A 24,398-nucleotide genomic window follows, 5' to 3' on the forward strand; every position below is an offset into this window, starting at 1 on the left:
AATTCCCACCCAGTGAATTCTGAGATTCTGCTGGGAATGAGGACAGGACCTTAGCTGGGGCAGTGGCCAAGGACATGTAGAAAGAAACTACTGGGAGATGCTGAAGATGCATCCCAGCCCTATCAGCAGCTTGGTGACAGCTACAAAGAAGGCAGATGGTTACCTGGATCAGGCTCAGGGAATGAGTGCTCTGGGAAGTCACATAGGTAAAAGTTAGTGGTGCTGGCCAGGGTAGGAAAGGCTCAGAATTCAGAAGACCTAGAATGAATCTTGCCACTAACTCACAGAGTAACTTTTGGCAAGTTAATTCCCTTCTTAGAGCCTCCGTTTTCTTAGCTCTGCAATGAGAGGAATGGACTAGATGGTCTCGAAGGGCTGTTTAGCCATAAGATGTTGTGTGTCTATGTCTGTAAATCCAAGTCAGTGGAAAAAATATGAAACAGGAAGACTCTTAAATGGGTCTTCAACCCCCAAGGCCCTGAGGAAGGGTTTCTTTGGGAAGAGATCCCTGTGGGTAGAGCATGAAAATTCTTTATTAGTCAGGACCCTTTCATTCATGAGAAAGAAATCCAATGCAAACAGCTTACAGGAAGGAAGTGGGAGGGAGGGAGAGAGACAGAGAGAATTACAGGCTCACAAAGCTAAAATGTCCATATCACGAGGCTTCAGTTATGGTTAGATCAAGGAACGCAAATGTCAGGATACAAGCTCCCTCTTGCTTTACTCTTCATCTTCTAGACCCACTTTTTTCCATTCGTAGCATCATTCTCAGAAGACTCTCAATGAAGTCATCATAGGCAAATCTTGGCTTATAGACAGCAGCCTAACAACCTCAACAGGAAGGGCCTTCTCCTTTTTAATATGGTTCGCAAAATTCCCAAGGCAGACTTTCATTGGGCTAGCTGGAGTTACAGTCCCATCTCTGAGCAATCGTCCCTAAAGCATGAGACGATTTAATTCATCAGGTCAGTCACCTTCCTACCTCTAGAGTCAGAGGTAAGATCATTTCAACTCGGGACATATGGACTAAGAATGGAAGGAGAACGGACCCCAGAGGAAAACTGGGGCATTGTTACTTAAAACTGCAATGAATTCTAGAAAAACAAAAATAACATATGTTCCTAAGAGAGGGTGATGAGGGATGCTTAGGTGGCTCAGTCGGTTAAGCATCTGTAGTTAAGTGTCTGCCTTGATCTCAGTTCATGTCCCCAGGGTCCTGGGATTGAGTCCCACATCAGGCTCCTTGCTCAAATACATAAAAACAGAGGGTGTTGAGCTGGTAGCTCTGGCAAAGAGTAAGATAAAGCCCAGAGTGTGATCTGTCCCTCCTTCCTTTGGCTGCAGTGTGTGGGGTCCCCAAGTTCTCCCGGAACCTGATAGCCAGGATCTTCAATGGACGCCCAGCCCAGAAAGGCACCACCCCCTGGATTGCCATGCTGTCATACCCAAATAATCGACACTTCTGTGGTGGCTCCCTTCTAGGTAAGGAGATGTGGGAAGTGTGGGAGATCCAGGATTAGGGGGCAGGGTGAAAGTGGAAGAACCCAACCCTCTTCCTGGAGACTGACCAATATTTCTGGATTAGGAATCACTAATCCACACTAGTAGTGAGACCCAGAAGGACAGTGTCATGGAAAGAGCCCTTAAGTGGAGCTAGGAGATACATATTCCTATTCTAGCTTGCTTCTTCAGTCAACAAACACCTATGAAGTCCTGGTAAGTCTCAGGCACTGGGAAGGACTAAGTCAAGGAGTCAGACCCTCAAACACTGATTACAATGCACTCAGATGAAGCTCAAAGGCAAGTTGTGCCATGGCTCTCAGACTAGGGAGAACCAGGAAATTCACCCTGGAGAAGCCAGGGAAGGGAGATTTACAAAGGCCCTGAAGGCCATACTTAGGAATTTAGATCTATCCTGAAGGCTGCTGCAGATTTATAAGGATATTCTCTCCAGGGGCAATACGAATTGAAAGGAGAGTAAATCCTAAAGCCAGGATTTCAGTGAGGTGGCTGTGGCAATCGTGGGGAGAGAAGTCATTAGCCTCAGAGTAAGAACAGGAGACAAGAAATGGCAATAAGACAGATTCAAAAGCATTAGGAAATAGGATTGTCAGGATTCTGCTATAAAGCAAATATGGGTGGGAGTGGGAGTGAGGGTAGGAAAGAGATGGCTGATGGCTCTTCCTGCCATAGTTTGGTCCTGATGATAAAAGGTCCATTCCAATTTTGACATCATAGGAAAACCTGATAGCAACCTAGAGTCCCCAGCCAGTTCCTGGTCTGATCTCACCACAGAGGAAGAAGGCCCAGATGGATCCACATCTGCCTAGACAGCCCCCAGACTCAGGCTCACCTGTCACTCACCTCCCCAACAGTGGAGTCAGGTGAGGACAGCTCCACGATAGATCAGTGCTTTTCCAACTTTAATGTGAATAGGAATTACCTGTGGGTCTTATTAAAATCCCCAGATTTTACTACTGAATGCAGATTCTATTTCAATAGATCTGAGGTCCACCTGAGAGTCTGCATCTCTAAGAAGTTCCCAGATGAGGCTGGTGCTGTTGATCCAGGGGCCACAAGGCCTGAGTTTGGCCAGTAAGCCTAGGGTCTTCTGTGGACTCACCTTGGGGTATCTGGTGCTCACCAAGCCCATGGGTTTAAGGCAGCCCTAAAACCCAGTTTAAGATGTTCGGTCTTGGCCTCTTGATTAGAATAGGCAGATGAAATCACAGATTTAACTCCCCATCTTCAGATTAGGGTTATACGAGTGTCTGACTTGCAGCTCTGAAACCCAATGGAAAAGAGTTCTGAAGTGGTCTGAAGCAATGGTGGGGGTGGGGCCGGACGGGGCGGTGCGAAATATATGCATATACAATTCTGTTCTCAGGCACCAGCTGGGTGGTGACTGCAGCTCATTGCCTCCACCAGTCTCTCGATCCAGATTACCTAGTCCTACAAGATTCAGACCTGCTCAGACCTTCTGACTTCAAAATCATCATGGGTGAGTGAGGGACAGGCTGACTCCTGTCCCTTAAAACACTCATTCTGATGCTTACTGCCAATGTTCAAACCATTGAAGTCAACAGTGGTTCTGGGCATAAGGTGTGTCCACTCACTTACTTATCAGGACAGGACACCTGGAGTGAAGAATGAGCTAGAATTGGAGTCCAGGGACCCGAGTCCAAGCCCAAGGCTCTGATTTTCCGGTGGCAAGACCACGAGCAAGTCACTGAAGTCAAGGCCTCCATTTTTATAATAGTGAAGTAAAGAGGCCAGTCTAGATCATTCTAAAGACGCTTTAGGCCTCTAGAAATCCATGGTTTCTAGGAAGTCATAACCCAAACAATCCAAGCTTAACTTCTCTTTCTTAACTGATTCAGTTTGTTTCAGCACGTATTTGACTACAGACACTATTCCAGGATGTAAGAACATAATATAATTAAGACCTAGTCCCTACCCTCAAGGAACTTACAACCTAATAAAGGAATAAAATATGAGCACAGAGAACTCTAGTATAAGATAGGAAGCAGTAAGTCCTATAGGAGAGGAAGAGAGAAGTCGCCATGGGAATTCACAAGAAAAAGACTTGTAACTGACGAACCTAACTGGAGAATCGGGGAGGCTTCCCGGAGGAGGGAATGCATGACCCAGGCACTGAGGTTGAGGATACGGTTTGAACATTGGCAGTAAGCATCAGAATGAGTGTTCTCAGGCAATGGGATCAGCTCAAGAAGAAAGACAGAAGTGGGAGCTCGTGTGAATACTTGGGGAAGGGCACGTAGGGTGGGACACCTGGGAGCGAGGGGCAGCAAAAGGGTTAAGGCTGAGAACAGTCCAGATGGTACAAGAGGGGACTGAGAACACGCATCGTGTGCCTTCTCTTGCTCAGGCAAGCACTGGAGGCATCAGTCGGATGAGAAGGAGCAGCATCTCAGGGTCAAACGCCTCTTCCTCCATCCCCTGTACAACCCCAGCACATTCGAGAATGACGTGGCTTTAGTGGAGCTGCTGGAGAGCCCAGTGCTGAACGACTTTGTGATGCCCATCTGTCTGCCAGAGGGCCCCCCCGAGGAAGGTACTCTGCCCCACCCCTGACCCCACCCCTGCAGAGTAGCAGTTGCCTCCGCAGGCAGGTCCCCAGCATGGTGAGGCTCTGCAGGATCCCTCTTGAACAGCTGAGTCAGAAGTAGATCCAAGGCAGCACGCAGCACACAGGCAGGCTTGATCAGTTTTCAAAGGACTGGATCATCAGGGTCCAGAAGAGAAAACCGAAACCAGACAAGTCATTGCAAGAGGGAGAATTTAATCCAGGACATTGGAGGACTAGGGCGGTAAGGGGAATGCTATCGTAATGCAGGCAGTACCCGCAGGAAAAAACCACCCCTCCTCAGGCTGCAGAACAAAGTGGGGAGGATGGAGTCCCAGAATCTAGAAGCTTGGAAAAGGGACTCAGAAGCCCGTGGCAGGGCCCGGTGCTGATGTACTGGGGGAATAGCGGGACCAGGTCCTGGGGCTAGGGCAGTGCCAACAGGAACCAAAAGTCTTCCAGGAAGCTCCCCCTATTTGGGGGGTCACCTCCCTCTTTGACAAAGCAGAATTGTCACTTCAGAGTCTCACCTGCAGCATCCACCAAGCAGAGTAAAGAGTAAGTCTGGAGCTGAGGGACAATAGCTTGATCACCTCTACAGGTTCAAAACACTGCCCTGGCAGTTCCCAATCGGGTAACTTCAAGAGAGGGTCCGAACCTCAAGCCCCTTACCCCTGTGCTGAGGATAACACCCCATAGGGTGGCTGTGATACTGAAGTGAAATAATACCCTCAAACATATCAGCTTCCTCTTCAACTTGTTCTAAATTCAGTGCTGCTGTGTCATAGCCAAGCAACAAAAACCGGCTGAATAGAACTGAGCCAACAAGAAAGGCACAGGTATGAGTCTGATTTATCCAACACCATGTGCCTACCATGTACCAGTGGCTCTACTTTCATTAATGTATTTACTACTTATAAAAACCTTGTGGGGGTAGGGGGTGTAGTGCCGTTTTCCAGATGAGAAGACTGAGTCCTAGCACTGTGAAGTGACTCACCCAAGACACAGTTTGGAAAAAGCATAGCTGGGGCTGGAAGCCAGGTTGTCCCACATAACTCCCCCATGCTCTACTCCTTTTCAAATGAAGAAATGATTGCTCTGTCAGCGCTCAATGCTTTTCCACCTGTCCCAACATCTGTCAACTTCACAGACTTCTAGCACATCAGAGTTGGGAGAGGTTTCGGAGAATCCCAAGACCAGCCTCTTCCTTTTTTTATGTTTTATGGATGCGGAAGCTGGGGCTCAGCAGGGGAGGGAGGGTGGGGGCTTGCCAAAGGCAGCGTAGCACAATGTGGACTAGGCTGAACTCTTACATTGCTCACAAGCATTGATTGAGCACCTACTACATGCTAGTGCTACAGTAGGCACGGGGATACAGCTGTGAACAGGTAGCTGAGATGACCGCCTCTGTGGAGCCTAGGTTCTGTGCTGGCTGGGAATGGGAAGGAATGAACAACCAATCTACCAGCTAATGACTCCTAGAAATCAAAGTCCAAACCTTTGTTTCAGGTAAGCTCCAGCCCAGCAGTCCTCGTCCCCACCATATTCCCTTTCTCTGATGGGACAAATTCAGCCCTTCCTTCACAGGCAGAGAATGATGGGGCTGGAAGAGGCAGCTGTCTGAAAACCCCACAGACAGCCACTCCTCTCTCACCGTGTCTTCTTTCCTCCAGGGGACATGGTCATCGTCAGTGGCTGGGGAAAGCAGTTCTTGCAAAGATTCCCAGAGACCCTGATGGAGGTGAAGTTCAATTTATGTCCTATAGAGAGTGATGTCTCTCCCCTCATTGGACCCTCCTGCTCCTTGTTGCCCCTCAGGGATTCAGAGTCTTGGGCAAGGGGTGGGTGAGAGAGAGACACCAGGGGCCCAGACTCACATCCAAAGTTCACCAGGACTTTGAATCCTGATGACCTTGGTCTGTTTGTTCTACATAGGGCTCTAATCCCTAAATATTGTTCAATGTTTCTGTAGCATATTAAAAGCTCGGGTAATGGAAATTCTTCCAGAAAACAGTCGGCTTAGACACCCCAAAAGATGATCTCTCGGTGTACCATAAGGATTCACATACCGGAGTAACCAAGAATGAGCTAAAGATTGGCCTCTTAAGAGCTACAGTCCTTGAATAATGAACTTGATGGCTGCATTTAAAAGTTCACATTTATATCATTTCATAAAAGAATAGTGTCCTGGAAAAGAGAGTTCTGACTCCAAGTACTGGCTCCTACCAACTTGCTGGGTGATCCGAAACAAGTCATTTGCCTCTCTAGACAACTGCATAGTATCTCAAGCTGCAAAGTTAGGGGCCATGCTAGATGTCCCCCCAAGACCTGCCTGATTCTGACATGACTGGGTTTTATAACTGCCACAGCTAATTTCTGCATCCTTCAACATAGGATATTGTAACATAGTTTAAATTTTCGGATTTGCAACAACCATTCATCCCTTCTTTCATTAATTCCCAGGCATTTACTTGGTGCCTCCCATGTACCAGACATTGTGCTAGCTACTAGGAATGCTGAGGGGGCGGAGGAGTGGGAGAGAACACATCCGGTCCCCAGCTTCCTTGTGCTGATAGTCAAGTGAGAGGGACAAAAAGTAGTCATCAACATGATAAATGTGATGAGGAAGGAGTGCAGGAAGCTCCAGCATGTATAACGGGAAATCCAACCTCGCCTTTGGGGTCCATAAGGGCTTCCCAAAGGAAGTAACTCTTGAACAATGCTTGAACGGTGAGTAGAGGTGAGTCAGGCACTTGGTGGTTCACTGCGGATATGGGCTCATGATCACCCTGCCCTGACATTCTCTCTCCACCTCTCTGGGAAGGCTGTGGTCCAGGAGAGACCTAAATGGCGAGGGTCAACAGGAGCTATAATCTTGGGGCATGTGAACCACGCTGTTCTCAGTTTGGGTAAATGAGACTCATGTGTTTCCTCATGTTGTCACAGACTTCTGCTCCAACATCTACCCCAAAGCCCCAAGGGCAATACTAATCACAGTATTTCACTTTTATGTATCAGTTTATTGCTTCAGGTAAATATATATATATATATATCATACTGTAGTGGGAGAGAAAGTACGTAAATACCTGCTGTAAGGTGAGTGGCGGTAACCCCCATGGTACTGAACATTTATACAGTGCTTGTAGTTTACAAAGCATCTGCTCATTCATCTCCTCTGTACCATTCCATGTGATGAGTATGTCAAATATGGTGACTTCCATTCTTCAGATAAGGAAGCCGTCTCAGAGGTCTCAAAGGCCGGGATTGCACTCTGTGTCTCAGGTTCCACATCCAATAATTATAGGGGTGGAGGGAAAGTAGATTGACCATGGGTTTTGTATACATTTTCATATTCGGAATGATGAATGTGCTAGGCAAATATTATTTCCATTCTACAAATGAGAAAACTGAGTCCCAGAGAGGACAAAAGACCTGCTCAAGCTCACACAGCAAGTTCATGACTGAGACAGTAGCAGAACATGGATCTCCTGAATCTTTAGTGTTCCTTTACTTGCACCAGAGGGTAGTTTCTGGGACCGGGTCCAAGGTAGACCCAGGCTCATTCTGGAAGGGGACAGAGAGGAGCCAGCTCTAGGTGTGTCAGAGCAGGAAGGTCTCCTCAGCCAAGGGGTGGGGACCAACCATGGCCTTCTGTTCCAGATCGAAATCCCGATAGTGGACCACCGTACATGCCAGGAGGCCTATGCCCCTCTGAAGAAGAAAGTGACCAGGGACATGATCTGTGCTGGGGAGAAGGAAGGTAAGTCAAGAGACGGCGTACAACAGGGCACCACCAGCCATGGAAGAGGGGTGACTGTATGGAGGAGTCAGAGGACAGGAAGGAGAATGGTCAAAAGAGGAAGAAATCCACTGGGGGATTCCACTGTGTCAGAGAAAGGAGCACCAAAAAATTCCCACCATTCTCTTCTCCAAGCCCAGGTTTTCCCCTATGAAAGAAGAGTCCCAAACCAGCCCTCACTTTCTGAAATCTCTGAGCTCTGAAGGGGCAGGACAGAACGGCTCTCAGCCCAGGTTTAGGTCACATGGTCTATTGCGCCCCCTCGCGTCTAATTTTCTGAACTACAAGTCAGATGTAGGGAGAAGGAGGCTCCTTTGGATTTGGGGCTAGGTAGAGGAGCCCTTTAACCTGCATCTCCTTTTCATCTAGGGGGAAAGGACGCCTGTGCAGGTGACTCTGGAGGCCCCATGGTGACTCTGGATAAGGAAAGAGGAGAGTGGTATCTGGTGGGAACAGTGTCCTGGGGCGACGACTGTGGAAAGAAGGACCGCTACGGAGTATATTCCTACATCTACCACAATAAGGACTGGATCCAGAGGGTCACCAGGATGATGAATTGAATTCCTCACCCCTGACACCACCTGTTTGTGGTCAGTCAGCAGCACAGGATAATTCTCTGGTACAGGATGCCCCTCACCCTCACCCCTTCCTTCAGCCCACCCTTTAGGGGCTCCTAAAGGGGGCATCTCAGCCTGCTTTCCACACTTTCTAAAGGCTGAGTAGCTGAGTGATCAGAACACAAGGCTGAATCCAAACACTATCGCTCACCAGCTTTGCATCACTGGGCAGGTGACTTTACCTCTCAATCCGTTTTTTTCTTCAATATTATGGAAATGGCATACCTTACCTACCTCATAAGTGTCTGATGAGGATAAAATTAATTAATAATTACATAGCACTTAGCACAGTGCAGACATAACCTAAGTGCTCAGTAAACATGACTTAGCAAGAGGTCATTGTGCTTACCAGGCAGTTGAAGCTCTCTTACAAATCCCACTAGCTCTTTAGGACTGATCAGTATGCACCTTTTCCCTCAACCTTGACCATCTCCTTCATCTGCCCGCAAATATCTCTTTGCTACTATGCACTTTTCTCAGTCCCAATCCCTGACCGCCATAAAAAGGCAAAAGAGACAAGATTCTTGGTCCTAGAGCATGTCCAATAGCCATGCATTTATTAATGTGAGCTGGACACCAAGCCATAAGAGTGCCCGAGAGAAGCAGGATGGGGATGAGAGAGCAACCAAGAGCAGTGGACTGGGAAATCAGGTGCCAGGTTCTAGAACTAGCTCTGCCCCCAGCTCTTGTGTGACTCTATGGAAGCCCCTTCTCTTCGTCTGAAAACACCTTCCCAGCTTTGACAGCCTAGGATCTAATGAAGACATTTTTCCTTGATAAGATGACTTAAAGCTGAAATAACGAAAGGCAAAAATTAACTTATGGTTCAATAGGGTTTTGATGCAGACCCAATACTGCAACTGCTACAATGCCCTCCCCACCCCCACCCCATCTGTCATGTGCCCGTTCCCAAGAACATAGCCCAGCAAAGTGCTAGTCAAGGGAACCTCCTTATTCCTAGGCACAACATCTGTTTGTTCCCTTCCTGGGAACCTGAGCTGCACAAGGTCAGCCCTGCTGCGCTAGACTCAGGCCCCTGCACTCTTCCTCCTTATGTCCACAACAGACTCCAAGAAGCCATTCCACTGGTTCCTCACCTTTGTCCCTCACCATGCATGCCCTGGCCTTGCAAGGTTATAAGTGTTTACCAAGCAGAATGCCTCTCCCCTCCAAGAGCAACCTCCTTTCTCAGGAAGCTTCCAGAGACCTCATCCCTTCCAGAGTTCTGAGATTTAAGCCCTTCAAGGAATCAAAAGCTCCAAGTTCCTGTCTTCTGTTCTATCAAAATTGATCTTCATGGGCGATTTCAATTCTTAGCGGCATTGCAGTTGGTGGAGTCATTCAGGATCTCTTGCTGGAAGAAGATAATGAAGGGTGAGAACTCATGGACACTAAGCCCTAGGCTGAATGCTCAGGGACAACAATTCACAGGCTGCTTCTGGTTCCATGAGCAAGTCATTCTACCTCTTGGTGCCCTGCTGTCTGCACTGTAGAGGGAAGATGACAGTGGGTACCCAACTTCATCAGATACATGTCAAACAAGATGGAGCTCTGTCTCAGACACCAAAGAATTGCAATGCGAAGTTTTAAAGTTGTTCTAAGACATTCCAAAACCCCATACTGTCCCATTTCACAGCACTGCCTGGGTGGCCCCATGGGCTAGGCTGTGCTGACTGCTATGGAGAACACCAAAATGTAGGAGCTCCTACAGGAAAGTCTGACATGTGCGCAGGTGACTACCATGAAAAGAATGAGCCCTGCTAAATGCTATCCTTGGGAGCAGTATGGCCACTCTGGTATGGAGGCATTGGGACAGGGGACTTCAGGAAGGCATCCGAGAGGAGATGATGTTAGCTCTGACCCTTGAGACCATTTCCACAGGCAAGAGAGAGGGAGGCCTTCCAGGTGGAAGGAGCACACGAGTAAACATCCACTCGGGCTTTCCTGAGATTACGCTAGCTTCTCTCACAAAAATGACATTTACTGAGCCATTGTTCTGATTCTGGGGTCAAAACCAACGTCTGAAATAGCCTTTCTCCTAAAGGTCAGACAACTGTGGGACTTGAATAGCCTGAAGATTTATATACAAATCCAGACTTCTGTTTGGACCCAGGTCCTTTTGTTATTTCCCCCAACTACAATTTTACCCTTATTCTGAGGATATGTCTAAATGGGCTGTGGAGCTTTAGCTCACCTTTGATCAGGAAGCATTTATTAGCTACATCAGCCCCTGCACTGCTGTGAAGGTTCAAGAAACCCAAACTTCTCACAGAGCGATAGAAGCAGAGGCTTGGAATGTCTATTAGGACCATCTTCTTTAGAGATGGGAAACTCCTTACCTCCAAATGCAGCCATTCCAACTTCAAAATGTGCTGCCTCTTAGACAGCAAAAATCCACCTCCCTAAAATAGCTTGTGTATCAAGCTGTGATTCCGCCCATGAATGCTGTTGGTAGCACTAATGATCATGCCAATTTCATTAGCAATGGAAGCTCTTGTTCTTATGAGTAACTACACATGTGTTCCAATAAACATCTGCATTGAGCCAAAGCATTCCGTTTGGCTTCTATATTTTTCATGCACTGATGATTCTGGTAAATTGTGTTTTCACTTATCAACAATTCTCTGCATCTGATTAGTATCACTGTATCTTGAAGAGAGATGAGGGGAAGATTGTACTGTCAATACTATAGCATGTCAGGTTTGGGGGGTCAGTTCTGATTAAATACCTTGTCCTGTTGTTCCTATCAATTACCATATATACCAGGATGCTAATCTTTCAGCATCCAAATTCCATTTCTCCTCCACACCCAGAAGAGAAAACAAAACAAAACAAAACAAAATGGTTTTGTTTTTTGTTTTTTTTTTTTATCATATGTTTAATTGTTTGGTTCAGAAAATATGGCACTATGTCTATGGTGTCCTGTTCTGGAGTGTAGTATGTACTTTTCTTTTACTATGAGTTAATCTTGTCCCCTGATGGCAGGAATCAAAGAATCACCATCAACAAGTGGCCCTTCAAGCAAAGGTAGGTAAGATCAGGGAAGGGAAATCTATACCAATCATGTGACAGAGATGATAGCCAATCTGGGTCTAGAACAGGCCTTGAAATCAAGAGACTTAGGTTCTAGTGAAGAGTAGGTTGACCCTGTCGTTCACTTAATTTCTCCATCTATTAGCTGACAGGAAAATCTTTGCCCTACCTCTGTCTGAGATTTGTAGAAACAGATGAATTAGCAGACAAGAAAGAACTTTGGAAACTAAATGTAGCTCAAATATAAAAAATTTTATGAGAAATAATCACTAACATTTCTGAACATTTACTGTCTGAGACCACACTAAACTCTGATATAATTCTCTAATCTCTCCTTACAGAGTACTATTATTCTTGCCATTTAAGGGTGAGAAAATTGAAACACAGTGAGGTTAAAAATGTGGCCTAACCAATAAACAGCAACATCCCAGTAGCAACAAGCACAACTTGTGTTCAGATTTTGGTTTCTAACACTGTTCTCCAATAAAAGGAACATTAAAGAAATGACTGATTCTAGGAGTAGGGTGGAAAATATACAAGATGAGCCTGGAATGTCTTGTTCCAGAAAGTAAGGTAGTCACACACCATGATGGGGTATGCCAAAGGGACACAAGGAGCCAACTGAAAGAGCTCTGATGGCCAAAGCCAATTTGAGCACAACAAAAGAAAATAGTATTGGATTATTAACCCAAAGTATAAAATGAATATTCTTGAGTATATACCGATATGAGTAAGTTATTGAATAAATAAGTAAATGGGGAAGAATAGATACATCTCCCATGGAGAATGCTAAGTGATTTACGTAAATAATTTGCTCTAAAGGAGATGGAGCATGACTCTCCCTCCCTTAAAGGTGACCTTCGAATGGTGACTTTCTTCCAAAGTAAATGGTATGGAAATTGGGGGGTGGGTGACAGAATAACTTTAGAGTGGAGAAACCTAACAAAAACACTACCCCAGCCAGGTGATCACAGTTAGTATCAACAGTGATAAGTCATGTTGGTAGTATGTGACCTTGATATGCCATACTGAAGATAGCACTAACTCTGTGTTCTTCCTCCCTTCATATTGTAACCTTGGCCTAATCAGGATAAACACATCAGAAAAATCCCATTTGAGGAATAGTCTACAACATACTTGACCAATACTCCTCAGAATTGTTAAGGTCACCAAAGCTAAAAAAAAAAAGGAGAAGCTGTCCCACAAGAGAAGCCTATAATGGGCTGAATTGTATCCTTGAGAAAGATGTTAAGCTCCCATCCTCAGGACCTCCAAATGTGACCTTATTTGGAAATAGGGTCCTTGCAGATATAACTAGTTAAGACAAGGTCATACTGGATTACGGTGGGCCGTTCACCCAGTATGATGGGTGACCTTCTAGAAGAGCACATGAGAAACAGGAAGGAGAACACCTTGTGAGGACAGAGGCAGGTAGAAGCCCTACAACTAAGCCAAGGAAGGCCAAGTTGCCAGCAACCTCACATACTGGGAATAGTCCAGGAAAGATCCCCCCACCCACCCACTCCACCCACCCAGCCCTCCGCCCCTGCCAGGTTTCAGAGGGAGCATGGCCCTGCCAGTGCTTTGAGTTTAGACCTCGAGCTTCCAGAACCATGAAAGACTAGATTTCTGTTGTTCTGAGCCATCCAGCTTGGGATGCTTTGTCATGGCAGCTCTAGGGAACTAAAATGGAGCCTAAGGAGACTTGACAACTAAATGGGACATGGGATCCTAGATGGCATTCTAGAACAGAGAAGGGATCTTAGGTGAAAATGAAAGCAATCTAAATAAAGATGGACTTCTGTTAAGAAGAATGTGTTGACAGGACGCCTGGGTGGCTCAGTCAGTTGAGTGTCTGTCTGCCTTTGGCACAGGTCATGATCTCGGGGTCTGGGGATTGAGCCCCACATAGGGCTCCTTGCTTAGAGGGGAGCCTGGTTCTCCTTCTGCCCTTCCCCCTGTGTGTGTTCTTCCTCTCTCTCTGTCAAATAAATAAATAAAATCTTAAGAAGAAGAAGAAGAATGCTTTGACACTGGTTTATTAATTATGACAATTGAACCACACTAACGTAAGATGTTAATAACAGGGGAAACTGGGGAAAGCTTTATGAGAACTTTCTGTACCATCTTTACAAATTTTCAGTGAATATAAAACTATTTGAAAATTAAAAGTTTATATTTTAAAAATGTGAACCATGTTCTCTGTCAGGAGATGGGGACACTGATTTGAAACCAGTTCTCATGGACTCTGGGGTCCCAGCTCTTACTCCACTGGTTTGACACCAGTGGTTCTCAAAGGAGGTTGCATGCAGGAGGCACCAGAAATACCAGAGTCTGGGTCCCCCTCCCCCAGAGATTCAGGTGGAACCAGTATGAAGTAAGTTCTGAGCATTGACAGGTGGGATTAGTAGCTACCCAGGTAACTCTAATGTGCATCCAGTTTGAGAATCACACTTCTAGGCAATCCTGCCCATATGTGACCTCTGCAGAATTTTGGGAGCCTCTATTTTCCCAGCTTGGATCTTTGACTTAGGCCACACAGCTGGTGGGAAGCAGAGGTGAGGTAGGCACCCTGCTCCTCTAGCACATAATCCAGAACTTTCTGTGACTCTTGGCCACAAAAGCATCACTACAACATCTCTGCAAGAGTGTTTTCTTGGATAATCTTTTTTACTTCGCAATCGTAAACTGAAGAAGGGGAAAGCATTCTAGGCATGGGGAAACAGCATATGCAAAAGCAAGTATATGAAAGAGCAGTGGGTGTTTGGGGGAAACTGAGTGACTTGTGTCCCTGGAGAGCCAGATAAATTGGGAGAAAAGAGAACATCAGGAAGTTCTGAAGTGCAGGCCTTGGATGCTCACTTGGTTTCAGGAATGGGGAGACATTTGAGTTTTTTGAACCAAGGAGAGACGTGATCACTTGACCTTTCAAATGACCCCTGAACACAGAAAAGAAACTGCGGGAAAAGACAGTGAAGGTAAGGGAGACATCAGGCAAGAGACCCACTGGCCCTGAATGAGGGCAGGCCTGTGGGGAAGGCAGGAATCTGCTTTTTCGTGCCCTGGGAATCTAGGGCTGAGCCTCAAGGAGACACTGTTAAGAGACTCCTAGCTTCTGTTAACACTTTGAGGTGAATTAGCAGAGAAGCAGAGAGGAAACAGGGCACAGTCCCAAACCCAAGGGTGGTAATGGTTTTCCAGGCCCCTGATCTTTCTGTGAGCTGCAGGCATCCATGCTTATCTCCAGAAAGGAAACCCCGGGTTCCCTAAATTTGAGGGAAGGACACAAACATGATTGCAAAGGGCTTCTGCAACCATCTCCAGCATCTGGTATATGTTGGCTTTTTTTTTTTTTTTTTTTTTTTTTTGACAAAGTTAAGAAAAATAATTTGGATGCAGAAACCCAGGCTCAATTCCCAGCAATGAGCTTCTGATGACAGGAAAAAGAGCCCAGACCCTTTCGACACCTAAGCAGATCACAAAGACTCTAAAGAAGTCCCCTCTGAGGAATGGGCTACTAGGACAAGACAGTTTTATGACAAGGGAAGGTGTGTCAAGCCCGGATGGTACCCAGGGGAAACATGGTGAATGAACAGATCGTTGTGGGTGGGGAAACATAACCCCACCAACATCTGCTAGTCCCAGAGGAGGTCTCTGCAAATTTACAGGTTAAGAGCCAGAAGCAGACAGACCAAGCCCTGGGAATCTGGGAGGCACAGAGTAGATGTGGTCCAGGCCCAAGATGCTGACCTATTTTGAAAGAGAAGATCTTCATCTCCCCTAGAGCTGTTTATCCTGTGACATTATTCCATTTTGCCCATTTCCTGACACTATCTTGGCTTATTTTATGCATGCCTATTGAAATGCTCACTCATGGCCCAGGCCTGCCAACGAGATCCAAGACAACAGAATTCTTCATTTAAACAACTCCGACAACATCTCCCTTTGGTCTGAGTCTGTGTGTCCAATGCCCAAATCCATACTGGCAGTCTAGGCCTCCCACAAAGCCTTTTAGTTTTAGCTCATTTTAAAATTATGAAATACTTCAAACACACTGAGAAAAACAGAAACAAAAATCCACGTCCTGCTCAGACTTGATGAAGTGACATTTCCTGGACGAGGGAGAGGCAGGACTCCAGCCAGGGAGCAAGCCGGCACCATGACAGGGAAGGTGCTTTGGGCCACGGAAAGAGCTCTGAACCCTGACCCCGGAGACCCAGCTTCCAGGCCAAGCTCTGCTGCTGCACGGCTCTGGAAACACAAACACGTCATGTTCTCTGTGCCTCAGCTTCCACAGCCCCTGGGGGGGATGCTCCTTCTTTTCCACCTGTCTACGTGGAGAACCCCAGGCTCAGTCTGTGGCCTCTTTTCAATCTACCCTCCCTCCCTGAGTCCCCTCAGCTAATCTCATGTCATCTAATAACACCTAAATGCTGATCGTTCCAATTTTATCTCTAGCTTGGGCCTTTCCTCTGAACTGCAGTCGTGAACACTCCCCTGCCACCTTACATTTCTCACGTTTAATGCCTCGCATTAAGTCGTCTAACAGAATGACTATGATGCATCTCGGCCTTCACACGTCCAAAACCCAGCTCGTGACATCGCCCCCAGATTTATTCCTCACGCAGCCTTCCTCATCTCCGCAAGTGGTAGCTCTGTTCTCCCGGTTGCCCCGGCCAAAAACCTTCGGCCCTCTTTGGCTCCTCTTTCTCTCAGACCCCATGTCTAAGACATCAGCAAATCCTCTCCACTACCTTCAAAATACACCCAGACCCAATCCCAGTTGTCACTCTTTGCTGTACAAATGAGGAAACAGAGACCCAGGAGAGGAGAAAGAGAAGTCACCCGAGGTCAGCTGCCAAGATGCCCGGATAACATCTAACCCAGAGCTGGGACCCACATTGCTCAGACGCCAGGCACAACCCCCACCCCCACCCACCCTCACAAGCTTCGTCAGAAGATAGTCACACAGCAGGGAGATTTCATTTCCCTGACGCATGTGGCAGTATCCACACAGGGCCAAAAATGATTCCAGAGGAATTTCCTTAGTGGGGAGTCCTATAGAGAAACAGAATGGGACTTGGAATCCAGCTGAATTCCTTCTGGGGTATTTCAGCCAGTGGAAATGGATCCCAGAAATCACTGGTATTTCTCTTTGGGGTGATTTTTATTTATTTTTTATTTTTTACTTATTTTTTTAAAAGATTTTATTTATTTATTTGACAAAGGGAGAGAGAGATCACAAGTAGGCAGAGAGGCAGGCGGGTGGGGGTCGGGGGGCGGGGGCGGAGCAGGCTCCCTCCTGAGCAGAGAGCCCCATGCAGAGTTCAATCCCAGGACCCTGAGATCATGACCTGAGCCAAAGGCAGAGGCTTAACCCACTGAGCCACCCAGGTGGCCCTGGGGTGATTTTTATATAGCTATCTTTGAAGAATGATGAGTGGCCGGCTACCATGCCACTGGAAAAATTAAGTCACTGCTTTGAAATAAATTTGAGGGGAAGAAAAGAAATGACTCTACACATATTAAATTAACACAAACCAGGTCTCAGCCATGGGCTGGGAGCTTAACCCTTACCTTCCTCCTCGATCTTTTTTTTTTGTCCTACTAAAACATTTACCAACAGAGCTCCAGCACAGAGAGAAAGAGCCCCCTCAGGACTCAAAGGAGAGGCTCCCAGCTGAAAGGGAAAAGGGAATAAGGAAGAGGACGGCCACAGGCTCTCTATCAGGCAATGTTACCAACAGAGCGTCATTTATTTCTTACCATAGTCCGGTAAGTCACAAGAATTATTCCCATTTTGATGAGAAGGAAAATGGGGCTCAAGGAGTTTAAGTAATTTGCCTAAGGCCATAGAGCTTATAAGAACCAGGACTCAGGGGTTTCTTAACCCTGAATTACATCATCTTCCTTTACTCTGTGCTATGTAATGCTGGTCAAGTTTCTTCCACTCTCTAGGCCTCTGTTCCTTACCTGTGACATAAAGGCCCTAGATTGAATCTGTCTTGTAGCTCTGCTGGTCTATGAATCACTATGTAGAAAATTGTCCTGACCCCCAAGAATTATTTTCCCATGGGGCTGGCCCTGTCCCAATGAGTCTGAGGGCAGTGATCAAGGCTGCACTGTCTGCAGACCCCACACAGAGGATTTCAGCTTCTGGAATCACAAGTCAGGGCCTGTAGGTCTGCTCCTGGTTTGCACAGCAAGATATCTTGCACTCAAAAGCTCCAGTGGGAGAGGGCTGGGGTCCTAAAATGTCTCCGAGACATTTTCTTATAATGCCTACAGCACATCTAACAAGTTCATCTTGGGGCATGGGGCAATGTGGGCAAAGGAAGAACTGCCCCAGAGAAGTCTTTGCTGAGATGAGGGTCAGACCAGTGAGCAAACCTACAGCCACCCCAGCTGCAGCAAGAATAAGAAAAATACGGGAGACAGAGGAGGCCTCCGTAGATTGTAGACACCTTCTTACAGCAGAGGAAGAGGCTTCATGCTTTAAGAAAGAGGTCTGAGCTAGAACTAGGTGAGGGTCATATTCCTTGCTCTGCCACTAGCTGGCAAAGGGACACAAGATAAGTCACTTACACACTGAAGCCACATTTCAGGGAGGAGTACAGCCATAGGAAAGAATTATATCAAAATTTGATGAGCATCTGGCAAGGGTGACAGAGCTCAATAATGGAGATTCTCAGAGCAGGACAAAGCCACTGTAGCAGGGGAACAAGAAGGAACTGGGAGTTCCGAGGGAGAGTCGAGTCCCCGGGACAGGAAGTAGGGAGTAGGAGGGAAGCAGAGTCCTAGGCCTAGAGAATCCAAAGCAGGTCATCAAGGATGACCTCCAGGCTCATTACAGTTAGACTAGGTGCAGAAGGAAGCCTGTTCCTCGGTGGGAAAGATTAGACCAGGCAGCACAGGCGGGTCACCCAGAAGTCTTATTCTAATTCAAATGCTCAGGCCTCATGCCCAGAAATTCTGATTCTCTTGGTCTGAGGTAGAGGTAGGCACTGATATTTCTTCAAAAGCTCCCCAGCATTTCCAAATCTCAGCCAGGGCTGAGAACTCCTGCAATAAGCAGCGATCCCTGAGAGACAGAGCCTGCCCACTTAGTGCCCACTGGATCCCAGCACCCAAATCAGGGCTTGCCAGACAGAAGGTGTTGTTCAGGACATGTGGATAAAGGGATAGATAAAGGGATGACCACTGCATGAATCACCAGCCAGGTACCAGAATTTCATGAGGGCAAAGGTAAGACTGGCCTCAGGCTGAGTCCCCCAGATGACTGACTAAGGGCTGCCCACATCCTTCCTGGGCATGGACATGATTGGCCCCGACCTTGAAACTGGAGCTAGATAAAGCCTTATGTGAGATCCCCAGAAAGGGGAGATGGGGAGTGGAGATGGGGGGGACCCAACAGCCCATTACATTTTTTAGGGACACTGTGGTGAATCTCAGGCACACAATAATGACTGCTAAACCTGACTGAAGAGATCCCGTCTTTATTAAAGTATCCCATCTTTGTATATGTGACCCTCCCCCCTCCACCACTACAGATGGTGGTAGTTTTCCATTAAAAAGGGGAAGAGTCAAAAGGGAGGAGGAGGGGAAGTGGGAGGAGTCAAGTTATTAACAGAGGTGAGGTGAATGAGGACCCTTGAAAGTGCAAGGTGGTATCCCTCCTCCTGCCTTCCGTTTCCCCCCATGCCCAACCCATACTCCTACCATCAAAAAGTCTTTCCTCCTACCCCGAACCAGACCACATGCCATTTTAAAGTGATGTAAGTTTCTCCTACATATCTATGCACTTCTCTATGGGCAAAGCATTTCCCATCTTTAATGCTCTCTCTCTTGATAATGACACCCCATCCCTGTGGTTCTAGGAGGACAGCTGATGGTTGGTGAGAGGACTGATGCATCGCCAGTGTGGGAAAGCCTCTCAAGTAGGGTTTCAGCAAGGAGCCCAGGAGGCCAGGCCCCTGCCCCTGCGTTGTGACCATCAGAACTGCTAAGAATCAGGCAGGCTGGGTCCCTGAACTCTGCAGATTTGTCATTATAATGGAGAGTCGTATATTGGCTTTGTAAGGATTTTGTGCTTTGCATCTAACACTCTCCCTTCTAAACCTCCCCTAAGTTCTCTGTCAGTTGATATGCATTAGGTGGGAAGCCTAGTTCTATGGGACTCGGCCCCAGGCAGGTCTCAGAATCCACCCTGAGTGGAGGGAAGCTGGAAGCTGGGGGATCTGGGGAACAGAAACAAGGGACCCTGGGTACCCGGCACCAAAGGGACAGCCTAGTGCCCACCTGTCTTTCTTCAAAAGGAACCTCTGCTGTGTGCATGGAGGCAGAGTTGTTCATGAGGCTTCTACACTAGGTCCAGGCTGATTTAATGTCGCAGCCCCAGATGTGGGAGCTAATAAGGGAGAAGAGTAGGGTATTAACATAAAAGCAAGAATGAGCTCATCACTCCAGAAAGGCCTTTTGAGATCACCAAGTCCTGTCATTTTCAAGCTTTTTTGTTCTCTTTTAAAGCAGTTAAACCTATTTTCATCCACAACTCTTAAACGAAACTCCAAGACAGATCTGTTCTGATTAAGGCAAGAGGAGAAAGTAGGAGCTGGGAATGAGCAGTTTGACCAGGATGGGAAATCTACTCCCTCAGCCTAACTTCCAAATCCAAAAGTCCCTGGGGGACCTATGCAGAACTTTGGGGCCCTGTGTTTCACTTTGAAAAACCAACGATCCAGGCCAAAGCTTACTTTTATAGATGGTAAAGACGAGCGATTTGTCCAGGGCCCCCATGCAGTCAGCAGCGGTACCAGCCCTAGAATTTAACCCCACTCCCAGCCCAGGTCGCTCTTTGACCTCCCCTCCAGCTGACTGGCCCCCACAGGCCTTGGGCCCCCCGAGTCCATGGGGGAATCAGACAGAACTGCGGAAGGAGAACTGCAGGTAGATGATCAGCAGCAAGACTGTGGCCCAAAACAAGCACCAGGGGATGGAGCAGAAGTTGCAGCCAGAACCCTCCTCGGCCTGGGGCTTGGTGGGGCTGGGCGCCCGGGAGAATGTGTAGGTGGTCGCCTCCTCCTCCAGCAGCTTCTCGCTGGGCTTCCAGTGCACGATGCCCTCCTGGCAGGCCTCGCAGAACTCGCCGCGGTGCCGCCGGTTGTCCTGGCGGCTGGCCACGTGGATGCGGTACTGGCCGCCACGCTCTCCATAGCACTGCTCGCGCAGGCTGGTGATGAGGTTGTCCACCAGGCTCTCGATGTTCTCCTCCAGCATGCTCGACTCGTCCAGCCGCGCGGTTCCGCACTCATAGCACAATTGCTTGAAGACGCGCATGCGCACCGAGCCCGCCCGCTGGGCGCGGTCCAGGTACATGTGGAAGAGGATGACCACGTGGGGCGACTGCCAGGTGTGCCAGCACCAGGAGCAGTGGAACCTGCGGGGAGGGGGTTGAGGTAAGAGGAGAAGACCGAATCGAGATGATGGAAACAGACCCCAGAAGGCAGTGTGTTTACAGGCGTCATTAGCTTTCCCGGGGCGTCTGTCCAGTCTGTCCCTTCGAGGGTGCCCTTAGGACCAGAGCGGGCTCGTCAAGATGCACCTGGCATCCTCCTCACCTGTGCCCTGCACAGGCCTCAGCTTCCTCCAATCCAATGCCTTCAGGCCCTGCCCTTGGGGCTTCGGCTCTGGGCATATTTCCTTACCTACAAAATGTTCGCGGTGCTCGGGATTAGTCCTTCCTGCTCAGACCTCCTTGAAGTCTCCTAGCCAGGATGACCCCAACATTTGGGAAAGGCGCAATCTACCTCACATTCTACCTGTTAATACTGCCTGTGAATAGGATAGACCCAAATCAGGAGAAAAATGACACCATCACTACTTCTCAAACTCCAAATCAGTGCCTGGGTTAATGCATCCCAAGGCCTAGAATTGGAGAGGGTCTCTGCCCAGAGCGAGGTGACTGAGGCCAGCTGGTGATCACAGGTCACCGACCAAGGTTGGAGATGCTACAAACCTTCCAGGTCTCCAAGAAGCTCCTGGGCCCTGCCAGCAAATGTCCAGCTCTTGCTCCCCCTCTAAGACAGGTAACCTCTAAGAGGTTAAGAGTCTCATATTCTCATTGTCTTCTCTTTTACTTGCATCCTTTGGGGACTATTTTCTCTCTCAGAGACTGGACTATAAAACTAGGATTGGAAAATGTCAGAACTGGAGGAATCTTCAGAGTCACCTTATTAACCTTTTGTTTCGCTCTCAGGCATAAAGAATTAGAAAATGATCCACATACACACAGCTAGAATTCAGAGCCAGTACCCAGCACAAAACTGGTGTCCAATAGATGTTGAATTGACTTGAATGCACAATACCAGGGAAGGAAGGCCTTGCTCCTGACCCCTACACTGCACCACAGAGCCTCCCCATCTTCTGTCCCCAAAGGAAGACTTTACATAACAGACCCATGGACAAGAGTGCTAGAAAGTCATCTCAGATATTATTGTACATCCCAAATCACTGAGAGACCTTGTTGAAATGATTCAATAGGTCTAGAATGGGGCTGGAGATTCTGCATCTTTCACAAGTTCTAGGTGATGCTGAAGCTACAGGTCCATGCTCCACAAGGCAAGGATCCAGACTAAGCCCTCCTTTTGCAAACAGGGAAGGTGAGGTCCAAGAAGGAATGAATCACTCAAGGGCCGTGGAGCTAATAGTAGAGCCAGTTTCTAGCCCACTTCATGTGTTCAGTATTTTATATTGAGTCAGGCTGAATTAAAGAGATTGAAATCAAACTGTCCCAGGACCAGAGCACAGAACTTGATCCCTAGAGACCTTGAGCCTCTTTCTCTTGGTTTTCAACCATTTTACATTATTAAAATCTGAAAAGATGTAAAATGTCAGAGTTTACAGCTAATAAGTATATCCCACCTCTTTGAAACTACGATTCAGAGAGGGCAAGTTACACAGGAGTTCAGTGGAAGAGCTGGAATCAAACTCTGTCCCACCTCTCAGGTAGAGACTCTTTCTCTGCTTCCCAGTCTACACAGGCCAACAGTGAGACTGATCCTAAGTACCTGAGTCCGCCCTATCAGTCTGTTCTTGGAAGATGCCCCAGGGCTGCCAGCAGGGCGTCTACTTACTGGGCTACTCACCTGCCTGAGGCATGCAATTCCAGGTACTGCTTCCAGCCCGGGGCTAGCACGTTGTGCTTGAGGTTGGGATCTATGATGAGGTCCCAGCTGTCGGCTGGCTTGGCCTCCTCCATCTTCTCATAGAAGACCTTCTTCCATTCACCTGTGGTCACGCTTTTACACATGGTCTCGTCAGTGGGGAGGGAGGGCAAGCTCCACTTGAGCGAGAACACAGGGAGAGAAGGCAGGTGCAGGGCAGGGCAGCGCAGTCTCCACGGTCTAAAAATCCTCATCGACAGGACCAGGAGGAAGCAGGACCCAGCTCCCTCCTTTGTCCGCAGTGGAACCTGTTTCCACAGCAACCAGGCAGGGCGCCAAGAGACAGAGCAGTGGGGAGGAGGGTGTCTCCAAAGCGGTGTTTTGGGGCCCTTCACTGAGACTGTGGAGGCAGGGTTTGTGGCTAAGGGACCTGAGACAGGTAGGGGGGCTTGAGAAAAGGCTGAGGGAGCTTTAGACCATCTCACTCTGGCCTGTGAAGGGCTCACAGAGGGAGGACCTGGGAGCTGGCTGGGCTTCACCTTGCTACCCCTGGAGGCATCATCAGCATCTGGTTGCTATGGTAACCATGATGCCTTAGGGAGCCAAAGAGGCATAAGGGATGGGAAGATGTGGACCTGTTAATAGATGCAGCAATAATAATAAACTCTCTGCACTCCCACCATTTGTGACTGGCACCAAGCCATTTACAAAACCTACTGGAAGTCTCTTGACCCATGACTATTATCGTCACTCTACGGATCAGGAGATTGGGACTCATCTAGTTTATATATCAACTGAGCCACCCAGGCGTTCCTGTTGGTTTTTTTGTTTGTTTGTTTTATTTTTTATTTTTTGTGTGTAGACAGTCTTTATTGGCAGAACAGTGTGCAGAACAGTGACAAATCCAGAGGAATGGGAAAGGAAGTGGGGCATGTTTCCCTTCCTCCAAGTAAAGAGCCTGTAATCAGGCCGGTGTGGTGGGAGTCCTTGACTGTCCACTTAGGGCCCAGAACCCTTCGAAGAACAAGCTCCTAGGTGGAGGGATCCTCACAACACAGCAGAAGGGAGCAACACCCCCAGAAGGGGCATGGGCATGTCCCACCCCTGGAAATTTGGCTCCTGCTCACTCACACACCTTGACAGTTTGGGGTAGGGATGTTTGTGAACTGGGCTAAACCTATCCCTCTGCAAACCCAGGTAGCTGCCTCCTGCCTCAGTTTCCCTCCCCCCAGTGATTAGTCAGGTTGGATTGCCAGACCCTGTCAAGAGTATGGCCCAACCCAGAGTGAGTGGGTAGCAGAGCTCATATCTGATTCCAAGCTACTGAGCACACAATAATTCAATAAATTATCCACTTCAAACATACCTATGTACCAGCCTCTATGCCAAGTGGTTGTAAGGGGGTAGGGACCCAATAATGCAATGGGATCTGTAGCCCAGAATGCAATGGGATCTGTGCTTTGACAGCCTTGTACGGGAGCACCGCCTGTGCACAAAGAAGGGAGCCATTGCATCAGCCTGGCAGAAGCAGAAACGATTATTTGCAACATGATTATAGAAGAGGAGGCCAGTATCCATGGGGAAAACAGACTTTATTCTAGGTGCCGGTTCTGCTTTTTAATAAATTATTTTTCCTTTATGAAAGTCATACAGGTTTGGAGATCCAGGGTGGCTCAGTGAATCAAGTGTCCACCCTGGGC

The 24,398-nt window shown here is 47.8% G+C and overlaps 2 protein-coding genes across 2 annotated transcripts in view; one reads left to right on the forward strand and one right to left on the reverse strand.

Moving 5' to 3' along the window:
• MASP1 (mannan binding lectin serine peptidase 1) overlaps positions 1–11,073 on the forward strand; it is a 65,597-nt gene extending 54,524 nt beyond the window's left edge. Inside the window, exons 10-15 of the mRNA XM_032338026.1 lie at positions 1,345–1,482; positions 2,888–3,001; positions 3,890–4,075; positions 5,761–5,828; positions 7,748–7,847; positions 8,256–11,073. Coding sequence (XP_032193917.1) covers positions 1,345–1,482; positions 2,888–3,001; positions 3,890–4,075; positions 5,761–5,828; positions 7,748–7,847; positions 8,256–8,446 — 797 coding nt within the window. The 3' untranslated portion in view covers positions 8,447–11,073. The remainder of the gene's footprint in view (positions 1–1,344; positions 1,483–2,887; positions 3,002–3,889; positions 4,076–5,760; positions 5,829–7,747; positions 7,848–8,255) is intronic.
• A 5,909-nt stretch (positions 11,074–16,982) lies between these two features.
• RTP1 (receptor transporter protein 1) lies at positions 16,983–23,078 on the reverse strand. Its single transcript, XM_032338035.1, has 2 exons — positions 22,681–23,078; positions 16,983–20,972 (listed from the first exon to the last, which is right to left on the reverse strand). Exons 1-2 carry the CDS (start codon positions 22,950–22,952, stop codon positions 20,453–20,455), a joined length of 792 nt encoding a protein of 263 aa, XP_032193926.1. The 5' UTR covers positions 22,953–23,078; the 3' UTR covers positions 16,983–20,452.
• Between the last annotated feature and the right edge of the window lie 1,320 nt (positions 23,079–24,398).

The sequence above is a fragment of the Mustela erminea genome, chromosome 1 (genome assembly GCF_009829155.1).
Source record: "Mustela erminea isolate mMusErm1 chromosome 1, mMusErm1.Pri, whole genome shotgun sequence".
NCBI lineage: Eukaryota > Metazoa > Chordata > Mammalia > Carnivora > Mustelidae > Mustela > Mustela erminea.